Here is a 20208-nt window from a genome sequence, read left to right as displayed (position 1 = left end):
CTCATGCAGTTAGCGAGGAGTTTTGTTCTGACAGGCATAGTCTGGGAATAGAGACAGGAAGTATGCACATATGCTGGTGGCATAGACTGGCTAAAAGTTAAATTATGTTATTTCAGAGTTTTTTCCCATACAAATAAAAATCATATTTGCTTTTCCCTTAAACATTCTGCCATCTGAGTGCAACTTTCTCAATTTGAACAGGAGAGTTGCACTAATACCATAAAAGTATATTTTTGCAGTATTATATTGGGCAAATATTTTATAGGAATAGTGGAACCTAAAATGTTCTTAAATATCTTTCATGGAAAAACTAAACAATTTTACATCACATCAGATTTAAGAATAAAATACTTAATATTTTTCTTTATTTTTGCTGTGCTCTCTTACAATAGACTTTTTACAGTTGTCCTTTGTTCTCTAAATCATCTAAAGTAAGTGGTGCTCGAGTCTGAAAAGAAATTGATTAAAATAATGAGTTAGTTCTCATTCATTGTGAAACGACCTGTAATAACTTTTTGTAAATCTACGGCTAAGAAAATGGACATAATTTATAAAAGAATAGCAGTGAAAATGAAATTGAAAGCAAAAGATCATAGGTTATAGGCAAATGCAACACTTGTGGGCATTGCTCTGAGTGGCATTTCTCAAATATGATATGATGAGCCACAAGTATTAGGCAGGATGGCTTTTTATTTGTAAAATAATTAAAAAACTTTATTTTTTTGTCAGCTTGCATCTATTTGACTTTGCTTTTAATTAGCTCTCCTGCTCACCTCCGAAGCTTTTTGCCACACTTTAGGGGGTAAATGGATCAAGCTGTGAGTTTCCGGAAGGTTTGAAAAGTGGAGATGCTGCCTAGAGCAACTACTCAGATTCTAGTTATCATTTATTTAGAACATTCTACAAAAAAAAAGCTAGAATCTGATTGGTTGCTATAGGCAATATCTCCACTTTTCAAACCCACCATAAACTCGCAGCTTGATACATTTACCCCTGGTCGGCAGAGGAAGTGGTTGAAGAGATCTTGAAGGATGAGGAGTTTTATGTTGGGCGCAGGTCCTGAATGCAGCCACAAATTGTTTAACATCTGGACGGAGAGCAGGCCACCAATAGTTCCAGGAAATGAGCTTGGTGGACCACATGATCAGATAAATGGAAGGACTAGTACCACAGTAGTCTTTTTCGAAGCCTTGGAAGAACAAAGCTCTTACCAAGAGGTGGCGATCGGGTAGAAGTAAAGGAGGTGGCGAGTAGGAATTTGGGATCTTGGATTGGATGGTTTATTGAATCCATTAGTTCTGATTCATGGGTGAATGCCAAGGAGAAGGTGTCCTTCTTCTTGTTCTTAGAACAAGGTCGAAAAATGATATGTAGATCAAAGCAGGAAAAAAAGAGAGACCAGCGGGCTTGTCGAGGATTCAGACACTGGGTAGACTGAAGGTATTGTAGATTTTTATGACTAGTGATGATACTGACCGGAAATCATGATGCTCCCAGGCGATATTTCCACACCGCGAGTGACAATTTCATCGCTAAAAGCTCCTCATCTCAAATGGAATAGTTCCTCTCTGCTGGAAGAAACTTAGAGGAAAAGCAGGCACAGGAATGGGATCTTAATCCTGGAGAAGTGTTCTGAGATAGGACTGTTCCTACACCGACTGTCAACTCCAGGTCAGTGTCACGAAAGGGAGCCACGAGAGTAGAATATGAACTGCCTATAGTGACTGGTGAAAACGAGGAAACATTGAATAGCCTTGAGACCAGATGGGAGAGGCCACTCCAGGATGGCACTGACTTTTTGGGTTCCATTTGCAACCAGGTGCCGGACATGACATAGCCCAGAAAGGATGTTTGAGTGGTTTCAAATGAACACTTCTAGAGTTTGCAGAATAGCTGGTTTTCACGTCTATAGAGTACCTCAGTGACATGGGAAAAGATTAAAATATCCTGCAAGTAAACTACGACCGAGGAATAGAGCAAATCTCTAAATATTTTGTTCACAAAACTTTGAAAGCCCACTTGAGTGTTGCAGAGCCCAAAGGGCATTACCAGGTATTCATAGTAACCATCCCTGGTGTTTAAGGTGGTCTTCCATTTGTCCCCTCTACGAATCCAGATCAGGTTGTACGCGGCCCGAGGGTCTAGTTTGATGAAAATGCAAGCGCCATTAATGCGGTTGAAGAGTTCAGTCACAAGCAGGAACAGATACTGATTCTGAGGGTTATGGGCCTGATTCATTAAGGATCTTAAATGAAGAGGTATCTTATTTCAGTCTCCTGGACAAAACCATGTTACAATGCAAGGAGTGCAAACTAGTTTTTTGTTTTGCACATAAGTTAAATACTGACTTTTTTTTCATGTAGCACACACATATCATATTTAAATTTCAGTGTACAAATAAGCTATCAAGTATTTGTGTGCTACATGAAAAAACAGTTTTTTCATGTAGCACACAAATACTTGATAGCTTATGAAAAAAAAGTCAGTATTTAACTTATGTGCAAAACAAAAAACTAGTTTGCACCCCTTGCATTGTAACATGGTTTTGTCCAGGAGACTGAAGTAAGATACCTCTTCATTTAAGATCCTTAATGAATCAGGCCCATGGCATTGAGTCTTCTTAAAATGTAAAGCTCCCACCTGAAGTAAGATAGGCGCGATCCGCCTCCGGATGATGCATTTGCTGTCAATGGTAATAATGGCTACTGGATGAGGCAAGGGAACTGTAGGTAAAGACAGGAGTTCTATCACGGAGGAAGAAATGAAATTTCCAGCTGCCCTGGAATCTAGGAAGGCAGAGAAACTCTGCAGACTAGAAGGTCCGTGAATAGTGACTGAAATGGCACATATGGAAGGTTTGCTCAGATTTGGAGAGGGTTTAAATGTCCCCATCCTGACCCTCCCCAGAGCAGGTTAGGGCTTGGAATTTCCCTGACGCTTGGGCAAGAAACTAGAAGGTTCCCTGGTTCTGTTTATTAAATACAAAGATTGTTTGTAGTCCTCCTCTGTTTTTCTTCCGGAGTATGTCTACATTGCCAAATTGCATGGGTTCGTAAGAAGTACTAGGGGGTCTGAAAATGTGGTGCTAACTTGAAGGAGGAACGTCGAGGGGGTTCTTTCTCAGAAGTGGATGTCAATACAGTGATAGAGAAAAATCAGTGTGTCAAGGGTTGTGGGCAATTCCTGTGAAGCAAGGACATCCTATATTCGTTCTGAGAGACCCTGCCAAAAAGTAGCCACAAGGGCCTCATAACTTGGAGGAGAGTGTCCAAAGCTGGATCATATACTTGCATACTGAGCGGGAGCCTTGATGAAGCCTGAGTATACTAGAGGCCGCAGAGGAGACGTGTCCCGGCTCATCAAAGGAGAATATAAAGTTGTGTAGCATCTTGCTGCTCTACCCTTCCTCATACACAAAGAAGGGAAAGACAGGGCAGAAAAGGGGCACTCAGAATTTATAAGTGGAAAGGCAAATAATGAAATAAAACGTAACCTTTATTATTGTCGACAATAATAAAGGTTACATTTTATTTCATTATTTGCCTTTCCACTTATAGATTCTGAGTGCCCCTTTTCTGCCCTGTCTTTCCCTTCTTTGTGTATGAGTATTCTTACAGTGTTAGGGTGCACCACTCAGTAGTTCCTCTATAATTAAGTACTCTGGGATATGAGGTGGTATATTTATCCACTCATACAGGGATCTATAATTGATGACATACCTTGTGCGGTATGATCTCCTCCTTTCTGACTGCTCTACCCTTCCTACCAGCTATCTACAAATTCTTGGTCAGGGTCCATCCTTCATGGTCAGATGTTAATGTTACATGCTAGAAGTCCAAAGGGAACTCAGGGTCTGCTTGAATTGGCACTACCCACAAAGTGGAGCAGACTCTAACAGAATGGGAGGTTTTCGCCAGGGACCCCTGCAAGAGGACATGGACTTCACGGCTCTCTAACCTCAGGTCGCGATAAGGGGGTGACAAGTGAGACTGAGTAGAGAACAGAGAGGCTAAGGTCTGGAGGCAGACGGTCTGCTGGTAGGAGTAGCTGAAATATAATGTCAGGAACACCTGAAGGTGTGATGGTTTGGAGGCTCCGGAACTAAGTACTAGCACAAGTAGTAGTCTGCAGGAGAAGGCAGTCCAGGCGACCAGGGTGGCTGGTAAGTAGAATCTGGAAAACACAGTTATGTAATCATCTGTGGATGAATTAAGCACTGAGATCCTGAAGATCTGGGAAGCCGCAGAGCAGGATCACTAGGTGGTGCAATAATCTGCAGGAGATGAGAGGCTGGAAACCTGGAACGCAGGTATATATAATCTAGAACACACAAAGAGGGTCTCCAGGCAGGAGAGACACTAAGACCCTGAGGAACTGGGAAGTCCTGAGACAGGATCAGCCAAAAGGGTAATGACCTGCAGGAGGGAGGAATGTAGGAGTCCAGGTACGCTGGTAAGGTAAATCAGAACAAACAGGAATGTGATAGTTTGCAGAGAGATGAAGCAGTGAGGTCGTGGAGAGCTGGAAAGTCCTGGAGCAGGATCACAAGGAGGTGCAACGATCTGCAAAAGGATGGTATTGGAGTCCTGGCAAGCAAATGGTTGGTGACACACAGACGCACACACAGGGGTGGCCGAAGGTGAGGAGTAAAGAAGAGCGCAAGAGCTCAGCCAAATGAGGGTAACCTGCGTAAGATAAACACAGTAGCCAGAGGAAGGCACAGCACAGGTAGGGAGACCTGAAAATCTGGAAGCTAAGAGCTGCAGTAGATGCTTTGAATAGAGAGAGCCCAGCAGGCAATCAGCCAATGGAATTAATGAAATTAGGTTTTAAAAGCCAGGTCTGCGCATGTGCAGAATCACCAGCAAGATGATGCCCTCCAGCGGGGAATGTGGCTCCAATAGAGGAGAGGATAGCGGCTGCAGAAGGGCAGGTAGGAGTGCTGGACACCAGCCGGGTGGTTAATGGGTCCAGTGCGTGACACTTCTCAACCTTCTTCACAATTGGTGCACTCCTAATACACCAATTCGAGAGAAAGAGGAATGATGAGTTAGTAAATTAAAATAGAAAACTTGAAATTCCAGATTGAAAGAGCTACCTATAGCACTGACTGCACAGAATTAAATAGCATCAAAAACCATCTTGTAACATATGGATAGAATATATTAAAAAATACTTCTACTCCAAAAGTAGCATGGTTTTAAGTCTCAAGATAGCCACATTAATTATATTTTCTATATTTTATTTTAGATCATTTGTTTTGCGTGAGAACATTTTTCATCAGTAAATAAGAGGCATTACAGTGCATTTTTTTTACAGTATCTCTCCATGTCTAAGTAGCTCACCCTGTCATGCAGCATGCCATGGCAACGTTATAATATACACAGATCACTTATTGATAGTGACTGCACTCTCCGGTGTTCTGTTTTGACAATGTAAGATAACCTGAAAGGTCTCTTCAGGCACACACAATGCAAGATGAGAGACTAAGTAAAACATCAGATCTCCCAAGTGGAAATAGTGTGAAAACACTACAAAATGACAGGTGGATAGATTTATTTTGACAACTAGAAAATCTCACTTACTAAGCACAACCTAAGTACATTTAATTTATTTATTCAGTCATTTATTTAGAAAAAAAAATGTAACTTGTAGCAATATAACTGAAATCAAACACCTGGGCATACAGTTTCAGTTCGTAATCCTATAGCTGAAGTAGAGTTTAGTGCACATTATTATTATATTTTGATAATGCTAATGAAGAAACGATGATCTCACTAATTGGAACCTCACAATGAATCAGTTGTGGTAAAAGTTGTATTACATTCTGCTTCATCTGCACTAATGGTACAAGTGACAGGGTATAATGGAATTTCTTTAATATTACCTTTCAGAAAGCATATATTAAATTCCTATAAAAATATAGTTGCTCTCACAATATTCCATACTTGAAAATTTGATTTACAACAGCGACAACTCGATTTTAACATTTTGGGCTCTGCGCATGCCCAGTAACAAACAAAACACCAGAGAACGCAGTAGCTTCCAATTAATTTTCCAGCGCAAAAGATCCTTACTACAGGCTGCGATTCCCAGGGCGGAATGGGGCATATGCACATAGTCAATGTACAGTAAGAATGTGCCAAGCTTGAGCGCATGCAGCAATGTCCGATTCAATCTTCGGGCATTTCAAAACTAAATGTTTTTCTGTCGTATCACTTGCACCAGTTATAGGTCTGGTGTAAGTGCCAATTGTTAGTGATGATGGTCACATATGCAAGCTAGAACTTGAAATGAGTGGAAATGAATGTTATTGAGGCTAATAATAGTGTAGGAGTGAAAAAAAACCAAACAAAATGGATTTTTAAAAACAAATCAGAACCCAAAACCCAAAATTAGAACCAAAACCTCAAGCTAATCAGAACCCAAAACCCAAAACCTGAAAAGTGGCCGGTGCACACCCCTAATTTGAATATCCTTCTCCCTCCCTTTAGTGCATCTAATCAAGTGAACCATGGTCCTAACCTTGGAGCACTACAATTCCCACCTTGTCATATCTATTGAACTTAATTGTAACATACTTTTTTGCTTTGTAAATACTCTTCTTCAATGAATATTAACTTAGAAGTATATGCAAAACAAATAAATGGTAAGAATTCCAATTAATGTGCAGGAGAAAAAAACATTTTATTACGTAGTTGGTCAATATTGAAAAATGGGGACATTTCCAGGGACAACAATTTGATAGGATACATTTTTGAAACCTGGAACTGACTATGCAAATTGCGGACATTTGGCCACTATGCTAATCACAAAATCTCTCCGTGTCAATGGACTGGGTGGTTGCTTGCATGTTCAATTAAACATAGATTATCAACAAATCATATGGCAACCATTTTATGAGAGTCGATTTATAGATATAGTTACATTTTATATTAAAAAAATTACATTGTATTATAGTACTGGAGACAATTTGTAGAAATTAGCATTTGTGTCCAAATGCTCATGCCTCCTTCACCAGGCCTCTCATGGTTGTCTGCTCTATTATGATCAGAGGTGCAACGTGTTAAATTCAGAATAGATAAATGTTTTGATACAAAAATTGGTACAAAGAGGATTACATACATTTTAAAGTGAAATATAGAGGTTATTATGAAAGAAAGCTTAGGTGATAAATACTTAATTTGTGAAGACAATGATTAATGGTTGAACATTTCAAAATAACTAATCTATATCTACAATGTGTGTTATTTTGTTATTTGGCCCTAGTATGCCAGGAGGCTGTGTGGGAAGCTTTCCGGATCTTCATGGATCGAATTCCTCAAACTGCAGAATACCAGAGCTGGGTTGATGTATGTCAGCAAGAATCCTTTTGTATATCTGACATTGGGAGAAACTTTAGCAGCTCACAAGAACATCTGGATATTGTTTCACAGGTATGAATTATGTATATTAATACCAACCCCTGATCATCGTCATTTATAAGGCACGACAATACACTGCAGAGCCAAAATGACAGTCTAACAAAAACATGTTATATAAAATACAAATAATACCTCGAAAAATAACAATGACAAACAGATTGGTGTAGACATGAGACAGATGGTTGTGTGAGCTTACACTCTAGTTGTTGGCTCTCTTATTGATTGTTATATCAATAATACAACTGGCATCCTTTCTTTTGTATGCTACAATTGTCAACAATCATACGTAATTACATCCAAGTTCCAGAACTTAAAGACCTAGCTAGAATTTTAATCAAGTCATTGTTTAAACAGAGGGAGAATAAACTCCCTGGTGCCATACTTCACTACCTTCAGTACAATAATGCTATTTAAATAAGTTATCTGAACAATTCTTAAAAATTAAATCTGTAAAATGTTGCAGTACAGTATTCAGACTTCAGAAAGTGATGCATACACATATGGTCCTTAAAGTTACACTTATACACAGTGGCCGAAGTGTGGGTGTATACGGTGCTATGCCGTATCGCCACCTCTCCTACTGCCTTCATAGTAAAACTATACAATTCTATTCACTTACATAATCTCCTTAGCGGTTGATGTGTTTCTTTCTTAATATTCTTACGCCTACTAAAAGTTATCTTACCACTATAAATAACAACACAAGACACTTGTTTATCAAAATGAAAGGTCAGAAATTTATTGAAAATTAAATTTATCTAAATGGTGACAAATATAAGCAGATCAATCAGCCTTAGACCACACCACAAGCTGTAAACTTTGAACCAAATATTGGAACACTACTAGGCATTAGAGGCCAATTCTACCCCATTTGGCTCATTAGCTGAGACCCGCCCACCCAAGGGGAGCCCCATAATCCCAAAGGGGTATTCTCACTAATTCCCCAATCCCTTTTAGGGTAGAGTGCCTAACATGCCAATTAAATGTGTCCAAATGGCCACTGATTGGATTGCTTTCCGCCACAGCTAGGTTTCCACACCACAGAAACCTTAGCCCGCCAGCAACTGACCTCTCACAGCCGAACAAGAAAATGAAAAATCTTCTCAACAAGATATGATACTCCCACATCTGACAAATGCACACCATCTGCCCTATAGAACTGCGCGAATCATCCCTTGATTTCAGGATAACTGATAACTTCACCACCGAGATCCATGCATATTTTCCTCACAGCTCTATTAACTTTTGACTGAGCTTTTTCAATACAAGCTGGTTTATCAGCTCCTCTCCAATTAATTATAGGGATGATATCTGACCAAATTAAGTGTACTGATGGCCAATGCGATTTAATGACCTCCACCTCCACTTTAATATGGGCAATGAGGTCCAAACCTTTCAAATTACCCAAATCGCCCTCCTCCCCCCAAAAAAAACAATCTTTAAAAATGATGCCCTGTATAGTCCTCTAAAGCCTAACCATCTAACTAAATTAGCACGGGGAAAAAATGCTTGAGTTACGAGCAGGGCCACTTTAACAAAAATACAACAAATGAATGGCCAAGCCATCTTGGCATCCCGTCGAGGACTTGTAACTTGGAGTGAGATTAGACATAAAACAACGACCAATGTGATAAACATATAAACAGATAGCTAATACAACACCAGACGCGCAAAACGCAGGATGACCCATATGGAGGTAAAACCGAAAACCTTGGGGTACCACCAGCCAATCTCAGCTTGGTCTGAGTAGAGCGGATTATGAGACTCATATTTTTAGAATAAGTGCGGCTACAGTAGCAGCTGAGGATGGAGTTTCCGAGCAAAATATTATGGATTTTGGCAGATGGAAATCGAGCGTGGTCAGATCTGAATGGGTCATATCCACAAAATGACCCGTGCAGATCTGACTACGCACCTTACTTCCAATGTCCCTGAGGACGATTGTATTAAAACAGCGCACCACATCTTCACCCGCTATTCTGCTTAGGGAGCTTTCACTTGCATCCCTAGTATGGCGGCGGGCACTCTCTCCAGCAGCCTTATTACCTTCACGTGCTTACTTCTGGATCTCCTGGGAACCTCACTCCCAGAGGAAGAAGAGCCTGACTCCGAGCTACCACCAGAAACAGTGCTGCTATGCTCACTGGCTGCAACAGACCCTCTGCGACTATCAACAATCACTTGCGACGATGATCTCTGAGCAGATGTGGATGTGGCTGCCGCATTAGAAGATGCCTGGGTTTATTCTGACCCCGCTAAAACTAAAGATGATGTAGCTATTGGAGAAGGAGCACCTGTGGTTAATAATGGATTACTTTGATATGTAGGAACAGCAAAATAGGAGCCATGAGCTGAGAGAGGGGGATAGCAAAGAGGAAAAAACTAAAGGTTGGCTCGGAAATGAGTAGGGGAAAGGGGGGGCACCCTGATAAAATGGAAACTAACACTCTACCAGGCAAAAGAGGGCTGTGAGAATGATGGACACGACGTGGTGCTAGATGCCTGGCCAGTAGACCATGGTGGAATATGACGCGAAAGAGGGGCCAATGATGTCACAGAGGGTGAAGAACAAAAAGCTGAATTTTTCTGAAGCGCGGGCCTGCTGAATAGCGCTAAGAAATAAATGTGGGGAATGGTGGTGGGAACTATTTGTTCAGATGTGCTAGCAATCATAGATGATGATGATGATGTACAGAAATATGAGTAACTGAAGGGGATGAGAAACCTATAAACTGCAAAGAAGAGGGGTGGGGGTTATGGAGTGGGAGGGTTTGATGAAGTGGCAGGGGGAATGAGGAGCAAAGGTGCGGGAAGGGTAGTTAAAGAGCCTTTGTTTAATTGTGCTGAAACAGCAGCAGTAGTTAAAGGGGCCATATGTGGTGTGTTTAAATGAACAAATGAACAGTGCCTGTTGTGTGCACAGCAGAAACAGAAAAATAAATATATCATTTATATCCTGAATGACTATATTGGGGGAAGTGGTGGAACTGGAGCCAGGAACACCGACACCAATGTTGCAGGGCAAAAAATGACTTGTCCCTGGGCCAGATACTTGGGACATACTGTTTTGGTTTGATAAATTACCACCCCCAACCGCGCAAGGATCGGTGTGACAAACAGGAAGGGGTGTTTCACTTATTGACACCTCTCCTCTCCCGGCGTTCATATCTGCCAGCCACTCGGGAGGGAGAGAAACTAAATTTAAATTTGCATTGGTGTCAGTGGAGCCAGCTGCGGGCACTCTGGGAGCGCCCACAGCTAACATGGCTGCCACGGATATCAGAGCCATCTGTGCATGCACGACTGCCCTATATCGCAAGTGGGTTCGCGACGGCCCGATCACGTGCGTGCGTTCGCGACATCGCACATGTGCAGAAACTTTTTTGTGACAGCCCGCTTGTCCGATTCCCAAAAAGTGAGGGAGGAGGAACAGGGGGATTGCAGCAATTCCTCTGCATGGACTCGTTGCCTGGACATGGCAGAGGGGACCCGGGAAGCTTCTATTAAGCGATGTGGGACGACTCGGGGTCTCTTGGAGCGCAGCATAATAAAAGAGAAGTTGACAAATAAAAAATTAAACAGGGGGTTGAAAAGAGAAACAAAGTGAAAAGGGGATAAAGGGGAACTAAATAAAGGATAAGGGAGAAATAGGGGGTAAAATAATAAAGAAAGAAGCACTAAAGGAAACAGTAAAAGTAAAATACAAGGCACAAAACCAAATAAAGCAGTACTAAAATTATGAGCAATGATAAAAAGCAATTTCAATAAAGAATTGCAGTGGTAAACACTATCCAATGCTTAACCAGGTCAGTCACGGCTATACTTACCAGGAACTTTTCATGCAGGCAAGAGAAAGCTAACTGTAAAAACTGACCATATAATCCTCCCCTAGCTATAGCCCCTCCTTAATCCCTAACACTGATTGGCTAAACCTCACCCAAACCAAACTCTTGCTAAGCTCAATAGTTTTCTCTGTTTAGACAACCTCAGCATTTATGCTACTTAAGGTTAATTCCAGCCCTCTGTTATCCTTCGCAATGCATTTTTCATACCTCCATGTCTCAATTTCCACTACCAACACAGCTTATACATATATTTATTTGTTATTGACAGACATTTATAATACAATAGAAATAGAAAAGAAAAACAAGTAGCAATTGCAAAAACAAAACAAGTAATAAGCATAAACAATAGCAGAGAAAAAATAAGCCTAAAGTAAATTAGAATTAACTTTATTATTGTGAGGAGAAACATAGAAACATGAAATTTTAAATCTGTCATTTGGTTTAAATGGTACATACATGAACATGTGCTACTAACCTATGAATCTGTGCAAAGCAAAAGAAATTGATAAATGCATTGCTTCAATTTTATTTATTCTTATAGATCTTATTATATTTTAGTTATATTATATATAAGGTAGTACACAATAAACAGACAGCAATGATCCATAACATATTACATAATACATGAAAAACAAAGTAATACAAAGGCCAGGCATACTGATTAAACAAAAAAACATACAGATAACATGGTAATGCAGATCAAATTACAGTGAGTGAGGGTGACGGTAATGTCCAACGTGAATTAGGGCTGAGTTAAAGAAAACAAGGTTAGGGAAGCAGGCCAAGAGGTACAGAAGTATAAGGAGGGAGAAATGTCCCATAGATCTGGCGAAGAGAACGTCTTACATATTGGTTTTTTTTATTACTATTTATTTAAATTTATGTGATTGTGGATGTGTTTATAATGAGGCAATCTGAGGCATCAATTGCAGCTTGCAAATTAAATTAAGTGAACAATTTTGATGGAATAGACAATAAACTGCTTGATTATATTCATTTGAGAATTATGGATTCTTAAATTCTAACAAAAATGTCTAATCCAATGTGCAGACTGGTGACTGCTTCAATAAAGTCACAGAATAAAAGGTCCAGACCAGAAGCAGTGACCCTGAAGTTTACTCAGCCCACATTTTCTTTTGGGTCACAAATAATGTAAGGTTAAGGAATTCAAAAGGCCCATTTTGAAAGTGTAACTTCTGAGCTGCTGTCCTCCTCAGCTAGCTAATCAGGGCCATTAAAATTAAAGACATGGCATCTATAAATTTGTCAATCTCTGCAGAATTGGACTTTGATACTTCAGAAGCAGAGCTCCCATGCCAGAGCCTCTTCTTTAAAAATATATAAAGACCACTTTAGTAGGATCATCAGTTCCGATTAGCTGTCATTCTAAGAAACCTCTAAATAAAACATGATCAAACAGAATCTTTACTCCTAAAAGTTCACAAGCTAGGACAGGGTTTCTTAAATGTTACACATTCTCTTGCAAGATTTGAATTTGATTCTGAAGTGCTTTTTGCACTTGGGCCATAGAGACCATCTGCTGGCTCACCTCTGCCATGGCAACCCAGCAGAGTCCAGGCCACAGTTATTCTATCAGGTTCTGGAGTTGACAGAAGGAGAAAGATCTTTCAGGCTGTGGAAATTTACATGGAAAAACAGAGAAGTCAGGCATAGAGAAGCAGGCAGGATTGGTACTCCCTAGATGCTGGGAGCTACAACAGTGGTTGAGAGGTAGCGGGTGATAATGAAAGATTAAACAGTGTAATAAAGCGGTCTCTGGTAGAATGAATCTAAGATGTAATCAGGCAGACCAGCAGGTGTTCAAACAGGCCCAGGATCAGAAATCAGAGATGATAGTTACAAGTCAGGACTCAGAATTTAGGTGTAACACACACAGGGGAAAAATGAGCATTAAATAGTTTGTAGTGCAGCGGTCTCGTGTGGAATGAATCTTAAATTGTAATCAGGACTCAGGATTCAGATGTAACACACAGACAACACAATGTGCAGAAGTCAAAAGCTGACATGCACAGATAGCAGTGCAGTGCATTGCAACTATGACAAAGAGCCAAGACACTTGTTCCAAGGGGAAAGCCTATAAAAGTTAACTCTCCCTTTACAGAAAGACAGCCACTTCTTGCCTGTTTTAAACAATGCTGATAGACTTAGTTTTTGCTTTTATTTTTGTTTTTATCTAGGTTTATTTCTTGTTTTTCCCACTTTGGTATTGAAATGTACATTTGGTGCTAGAGTACTTCAGATCCATTTTTAATAACGTTTTCAGAACAAGTGAAAAGTCCGTGTATTTTGTTCAATTTGTTTTTTTTGGTGTAAGAGCTGTGGTTGTGTTTGTTTCCAACTTACTAAGTATAGACGTGGCAAAGTCATCACCCTGAAGGTTCCATTCTTTAATTTCCCAGATCCCGCAACTCAGGGGTTTCTGAATAGAGACCCAGAGCTTTTCAACACAGGGTTGCTAACCTCTATAAGAGGTGTATGTTTGCGAATTTAGACTGTAAGCTCCAATGGGGCAGGGACTGATGTGATTGAGTTCTCTGTATACCTTTTATATAGTGATACTCCTCGCTGAAACCAGGGGCTGGTTTTATGAGTTAAAGAAGGGACTATGCTGTTTGTTTTTTAAATGATTTATTCATTGTTTTTAAAAGCAACAGTGGTCATCAATAGGTTGACCAGGGGTCAATTGATCAAGTTGCAAACTTCCGGCGGTTTGAAAAGTGGAGATGCTGGCTATAGCAACTAATTAGATTCTAGCTGTCATTTTGTAGAATGTACTAAATAAATGGTAACAATAATCTGATTAGTTGCTATAGGCAACATCTCCATTTGTCAAACCTGCCGTAAGCTCGCAGCTTGATAAATTTACCCCCTTGTATTATTGAGAAAAAAACAAGCACTGCTAATTAAATAATATTAATAATAATAAAATACATTTTATAGCCACCCACTGTACTAGCCAGTCTGGGTAGGGTCCCCCATTATCATGCTAACTAGCTCTTGGACTAATCAGCGCAAGGCTGGTGCCTCTATTGGAGCTCACCAGTCAAATGCTTGCAGTTCAGCTGTGGTAGTCTGGGTAATGAATAAATGGAGTCAAATAAGAATATTAACTTTTCCATCCCGTCTGTGTAGGGTCGCTCTGATGGCCATAGCTGCAATTTACATTAAGTACGTTTGTCAGGCGCTGTCTCCGCACTGACACTTGGGGCAGGAGACGGACGCCTGCACCTTCCAAGCAACCACGTCCTGTTGCCTAGCAGCAGGACGCTATCTCTGCTCACCTGTCTGCAGCCAGCATGTGTTACCACCAAAATCTCCCTAAACCTATCAGGAGGCACCTTAGGGTATATAAAGCAGCCTCTGACACATGTCTAGTGCCAGAGTATTTGGTCTTCAGCCTTGCTCCAGCATTTGTTCCTGTGTTGCTGTTACTAGGATTCTGACCCGGCTTGTTCCCGACTTCTCCTTCGGTTCCTGATTCTGGCTTAGACTGATAATTGATATTGACCCGGCTTCCTGACCATTCTCCTGCTTCTGATTTGGCTATATCCGTTCCTCTGGTTGTGACCCGGCTTGTTGACTACTCTTCCATCCTGCATCCTGGTGGGCTGTCACCGCTGCCTCAATTGTTACCTCGCCAGCTGACTGATACTGAGGGCCGCGACCTGCGCCTCCCTTGCAGCGAAGTCCATACCTCCTTGCGGGGGTTCCTGGTGAAAGCCAGGGGCGTGTTAGACTCCGCGCCTCAGTACTCAGTAGTGCCAACTGCTGGCAGGTATCATCAATTCCACAGAGTAATTCTGACAATGTTCTGTTCCAACTAGCTGGTGGGTACGGGCAACCAATACAAGAGGACCCCCCCGCTAATACACAGGTGTTTAGCACAGTCACATGTGGGCAGACTCTAGTGCAGTGGTGTGTTGCAGTGCTATTAAATATTGGGCGCCAGGCCATCTCAGTTCAAAACAGAATAAAACTTTATTGAACTCTTCTTCTACTCCAGCACAAAAGAACATAACGGTTGCAGGTAAAGGTTATATGACCACTTTAACTCCTCCAGCACACACTTTGCAGCAGTAAAATATTTCTAACAGTTCACGCACCCGATGTTGTAGGAACAGTCATTGCACAGCATCAGCTGAGCCAATCATATACACAGACAGACGGTAGGCATGGTCCAGAGGTTCTCGCACTACGCTCGTACACACCATCCCCTACATTGGGGGCCCTCCTTTTTCGACTTGTAGCCACACTGCCTTCATGCATTGACCCCCCCCTCAAGTATGGGGGTGCTTTCCAAGGGGGTTCCTACTGATGCTGTACAGACTAAGTTCTGTTTATCCAGGGATCTTCCCTTATCTCTTTGCTGAAGTTGCATTTAACATTTGGGGGAACAGTTTCAGAATATTTCATAGTTGTTGCACATCCAAGTTGTCACGGATTTCTGCATCACCTCATCATAGTCACATACTGGCTTACTGACTCACAGTATTCCCCTGACTGCAGGGTACAACCGTACTGTTACACATAGCACTTTCCCTTCTGCTTAGGACACACAAATCAGTCTAACAGGGAAACTGGCCATGAACTCTCTCCCTGGGTGCTGACACTCATCGGGACTCTATCCAGGGAGCTCTTTCCCCCCTGCTGTCGTACAAATATGCTACCAAGGCAGCTGCCACTCGCTCACCCCTATCCAGGGTCTCTGGCTGCCATCTATAAATGCCTTTCTCTCTCAGGCACACTTTTTCAGTAGCATCTCCTCCAAATTCTCTACCTTTCTGCTGGCCTTTGTAGTGGCGGACTCTCCCCCTCTTGACCACTTTCATACCAGTGTTGCACCTCTCCATGCTCTCTCTCATTCTGTACAGGTGCCACTTCTGGGGTACCCCTGAAGGTGGGGATCCCCTCTGCATTCCTATTCTTCACTATAGGGCTCTCTTGCATAATTAAAGGCTCTTACCCCCTTGCTTACCACCCCTCACAGGGTAATGTGGGGCTGTTGCTGTCATTGCTGGGCTCCATTCCCCGTGTTTATAACTGCCCTCAATAGGCTAACCAGTTTACTTACAGGGGTGCTTTCCATTTTTGCCTTTACACTTGCCGGGGACCCAGGACCACCTCCTCTCTCCCGGGTCCAGCTAGAAGATGGCTCCCCTCTCTTGGCGCTTATCCCTGTTGGCCACGCTCCCTTCGGCCACTGGCCATGCCCCCTTTGATGGCGCATCATCTGGGGGCATGGAGACTAACAGCAACCCTTCTTGCACTTTCATGGTCAAGAGGTCATAAGATATCTGTTCATAATACTGAAAAAGTAAGTTAGAAATAAACCCACCCAGACATTTAATTGAACAAAATTTCCAGCATTATATCGCAAAGGAAAAAAAGGCATTTGGGAATCATTGGAAAGAACAGAGACAAGGGGCTAGATTTACTAAGCTGCAGGTTTGAAAAAGTGGGGATGTTGCCTATAGCAACCAATCAGATTCTAGCTGTCATTTTGTAGAAGGTACTAAATAAATGAAAGCTAGAATCTGATTGGTTGCTATAGGCAACATCCCCACTTTTTCAAACCCGCAGCTTAGTAAATCTAGCCCAAGGTGTGTCTGTTCTGCTATAGTGGCACTATTAGTTCCAGTATGGATACACTACTACTTAGGCAAGAAAAGTATTTTGAGTCAGTTTGTGAACTGCATTCTTTTACTACATCCTTATTAACAGACTTGTTTCCCAGTGACATCTTTACCACAGCTATTAACCTACAGTAAACAGGGTAGTATTTATTCTATTGGTATCTAATTGTTTTACAGCAGCCCTGAGCTTGTTCCAACCAATTAAAGAGTGGAAATGTGGAGAGATAAATTGCCACAGCCATGAAAAGAACTATACACTGAATATACTGTATCAATAAACACACTTTTTTTTAAAAAAAAAGTGTACAGATCTGTAATGAACACGCTCCCCACTTCCGTGACTTTGGGTGTTAACTGTATGAGGTTACACACAATTCCAGCTCTCAAGTTGCTCTCTACCTATCACACAGGTTATAGACCTGCTGAATCGTCCCACAACAACGCTCTCACACCCCCACTCACTTCAGGTTTGCCACCACCTATTGAATAAGGGCAATAGGGCCGCGATACACAGGCACAAAAGGCTTCTGGCTACCGACACGTTAGCAAAGCCCACACTAGCAATCAAAGTGTTAACTCGTCCCACCTCCAGACTGTTACACAAATGTAAAGGCAAGAACACACTAGGCTTGTTAGTCAAATATGTTAACAAATAACACACTGGCATTTAAAGGGTTAACTTTGTCTAGCTATATTCTTCTTAACAGGCTAATGGATTCGTTAGAGTATCAAGGGCGCCACTTATTCAATTATAGATTTAATATACACAGGTTCGGGCATTCAAATATAAAAAAAACAATAGACAACTGACATGACATACACAAGCAAAACAGTTTAAAATTCAGAGTTTAATTTACATGAGTTGTATAATCTGTGCCATGGTTTCCCATGACAGCATGGTTGTCACATTTGCCGCGATTTTAAAATGCTGAAAAAAATCCATTTACCCCTAGATCTTTTAATTTGATTGCATTAGAAATATATATTTTATTACATGTAATACATGTTTAAATTAAAGGTTGGTTTGCATAGGATTGGAGGGAGGATAGGAGTGATTAGGGCATGGTTAAATGTGAAAGGGAAAGTGCCAGTGGAGAGGGACAGGTTGCAGGGGGGAGATAGTATTGGGGGTGAGGGAATAGAGAAGTTGAGAGGGAACAGGGTCAAGATTGAGGGGGAAAAGGAAAAAAGGAATGAGAAGACCTTGTCCTCAGTAATGAGACAGAAAGAACAGAGGGATGATTGGGAAGTGGAAGAGAAAGTGGGTGTGTGGTGTTGGATCTTGTGAGAGGAAATTTCTTGATGCATATTTTGATGTTGACTTTGAGTTAGGTGGTTAAGTCAAAAGCAGGAAGGGGAGAAAGGGGGGTTGGTATTGGGGAGAAAAGCAAGTTGAAGATGGCAAAGAAATAACAAGGGTTAGGAACTTAAAGTAGGTTGCTTGGTGAGTGAAAGGGAAATCAAGCAAGAAGACAAAATTCATTTGTAGTGTAAGTCTGCATTGGGGCGAGATTGTCTCCATTGGCGTTAGGAGGTACGGGCACTTTTGCAGGTGAAGGGTCTGTTTGGAGTATCAAGGTTGGGGTTTAGCTCACCGGAGACATTGTAAGTTAGCTCGAGTTGTCTTGTGTAGTGTTGTACAAAGAGATATTTAGTATGCATTTGTTTCCTATATATGTGAAAATAGTATAGTACATATACACATAAAAATATTGAATCTGACGCCTTCTTTTGTTTTCCTTGTATCCCAATTTTGAACTTCCAGTTCTATCATATAGCCCACAAGGTAGAGTGATTTGTACAAAACTATTCATATTCCTTAGATGAATTTAGAGGAACAGTTAGCCTGTCTAGTTTATATTAAATTACAAAAAGTTATAGATCCACCTTTACAAATTAAACTTCAGTTGATTATAAAGCACACCATTCCGTTTTCAGCAATATTATTTTTATAGTCATCTTTCACAAGAAAATAATCCACTTTAAGTATTACATTGAATAACTGTGCATCACTAAATGCAAACTAGGCAAGTTCTCAAAGCACAGCAGGAAAATGCTGACCATTTACTGCTCTGTAATAATATTTATACTGCATCATACCATTAGTCTTAAACTGATAATAATGTGCAATGTTTGAAACAGGAGCCTGTAATCAGCATCATTATTGTAATGTATTTGCATATTTGAAATGATCAAAATGCTATTATTTCCAAAGTAATTTCAATGAAGGGTAATTTCAGTGAGTCAAGGTAAAATTAATTTGCTTTGCTAACAATAATACTGATGTTTGTTTTTTTGTGCTCATCTGTTTTATGAAAAATCGCAATTAAAATGAAGTGTGATATGAATATTTTCTTTTTTACCAGAGAGTTAAAGAGAAGAAAATTCCTGAAAAGTGAGTATTCTATAATAAATATAAAAAAATCATTTAGGGCTCATTCACACCTGAAAACCTCATGAAGTGGATAAAGGGTTTATGGTGGGCTTCTTCTCACCATGAAATGTCACATTTAAAATTTTAGAACATGGCACAACCTATATCTCATGCCTAATGCCTGCTACCGGTACAATAGGTTTTATTACTTAAAGCGCAATGCACGAAAAGCTCAACTTAGTATCCATGCGTTACACCCATTTTCTCAGAGTATATGTGTGAAGGAGCCTTTATTGTTCTTGATGAAGAATTTGTAGCTGTTATGAATGCATGTATATACTATTTTAAGACATTATTTTTATTAAAATCTATTATATATTTTTTATACTGAGGAATCTGCACAATGAAGCCAGTTATAGTTCCATACAAGTAATAAGTAAGTAATTTAGTGATTGCGAGTTTAATTTCAGTAATAATTTGTTAAATGCTACACATAATTAAAAAAAAAATCTAATGCAATCAGTGGGTGCAAATTACAAACAGGGAAAACATACGGAAACACGCAGACGGGCAGAACATTTTTTAGTATGCAAATCTACAATCTATAATACCCTCATCCACCATTGATGTTCATCTGAATAAATGCTATGCATATCATTTTGCTGGACTATGTTGTCAGTAGAGACAAAGCAACTTGTACAATGCACCTTTTTCTACATTTGTAATTTGAACCAAGCTGGGCAGGGGCTCTTAACAATTATTTTTTCCAGCTGCCTTACAGAGTCACCATCATGTGTTGCAAGTGCAAGCAAGCTTACAATATCTAATATTTTATATTGCTAAGCAATATCAGGTAGATTGAGGGTGCAATATGCAAATGTTGTACTGTGACCCTGAGAAGCTCTATTTAA

General features: G+C 40.6%; 1 protein-coding gene across 4 annotated transcripts in view; it reads left to right on the top strand.

Moving 5' to 3' along the window:
- The window catches only part of IMPG1 (interphotoreceptor matrix proteoglycan 1), a 288481-nt gene that overhangs the window by 59480 nt on the left and 208793 nt on the right, over positions 1 to 20208 (top strand). For all 4 annotated transcript variants that reach the window (XM_075202665.1, XM_075202667.1, XM_075202666.1 and 1 more), the window contains exons 3-4: positions 7270 to 7436; positions 19290 to 19318. In XM_075202665.1, the coding sequence (XP_075058766.1) occupies positions 7270 to 7436; positions 19290 to 19318 (196 nt within the window). The remainder of the gene's footprint in view (positions 1 to 7269; positions 7437 to 19289; positions 19319 to 20208) is intronic.

The sequence above is a fragment of the Mixophyes fleayi genome, chromosome 3 (assembly GCF_038048845.1).
Source record: "Mixophyes fleayi isolate aMixFle1 chromosome 3, aMixFle1.hap1, whole genome shotgun sequence".
Taxonomy (NCBI): domain Eukaryota; kingdom Metazoa; phylum Chordata; class Amphibia; order Anura; family Limnodynastidae; genus Mixophyes; species Mixophyes fleayi.
Note: the sequence above shows the minus strand (reverse complement) of the source record. Positions and strands in the feature narration are given on the sequence as shown.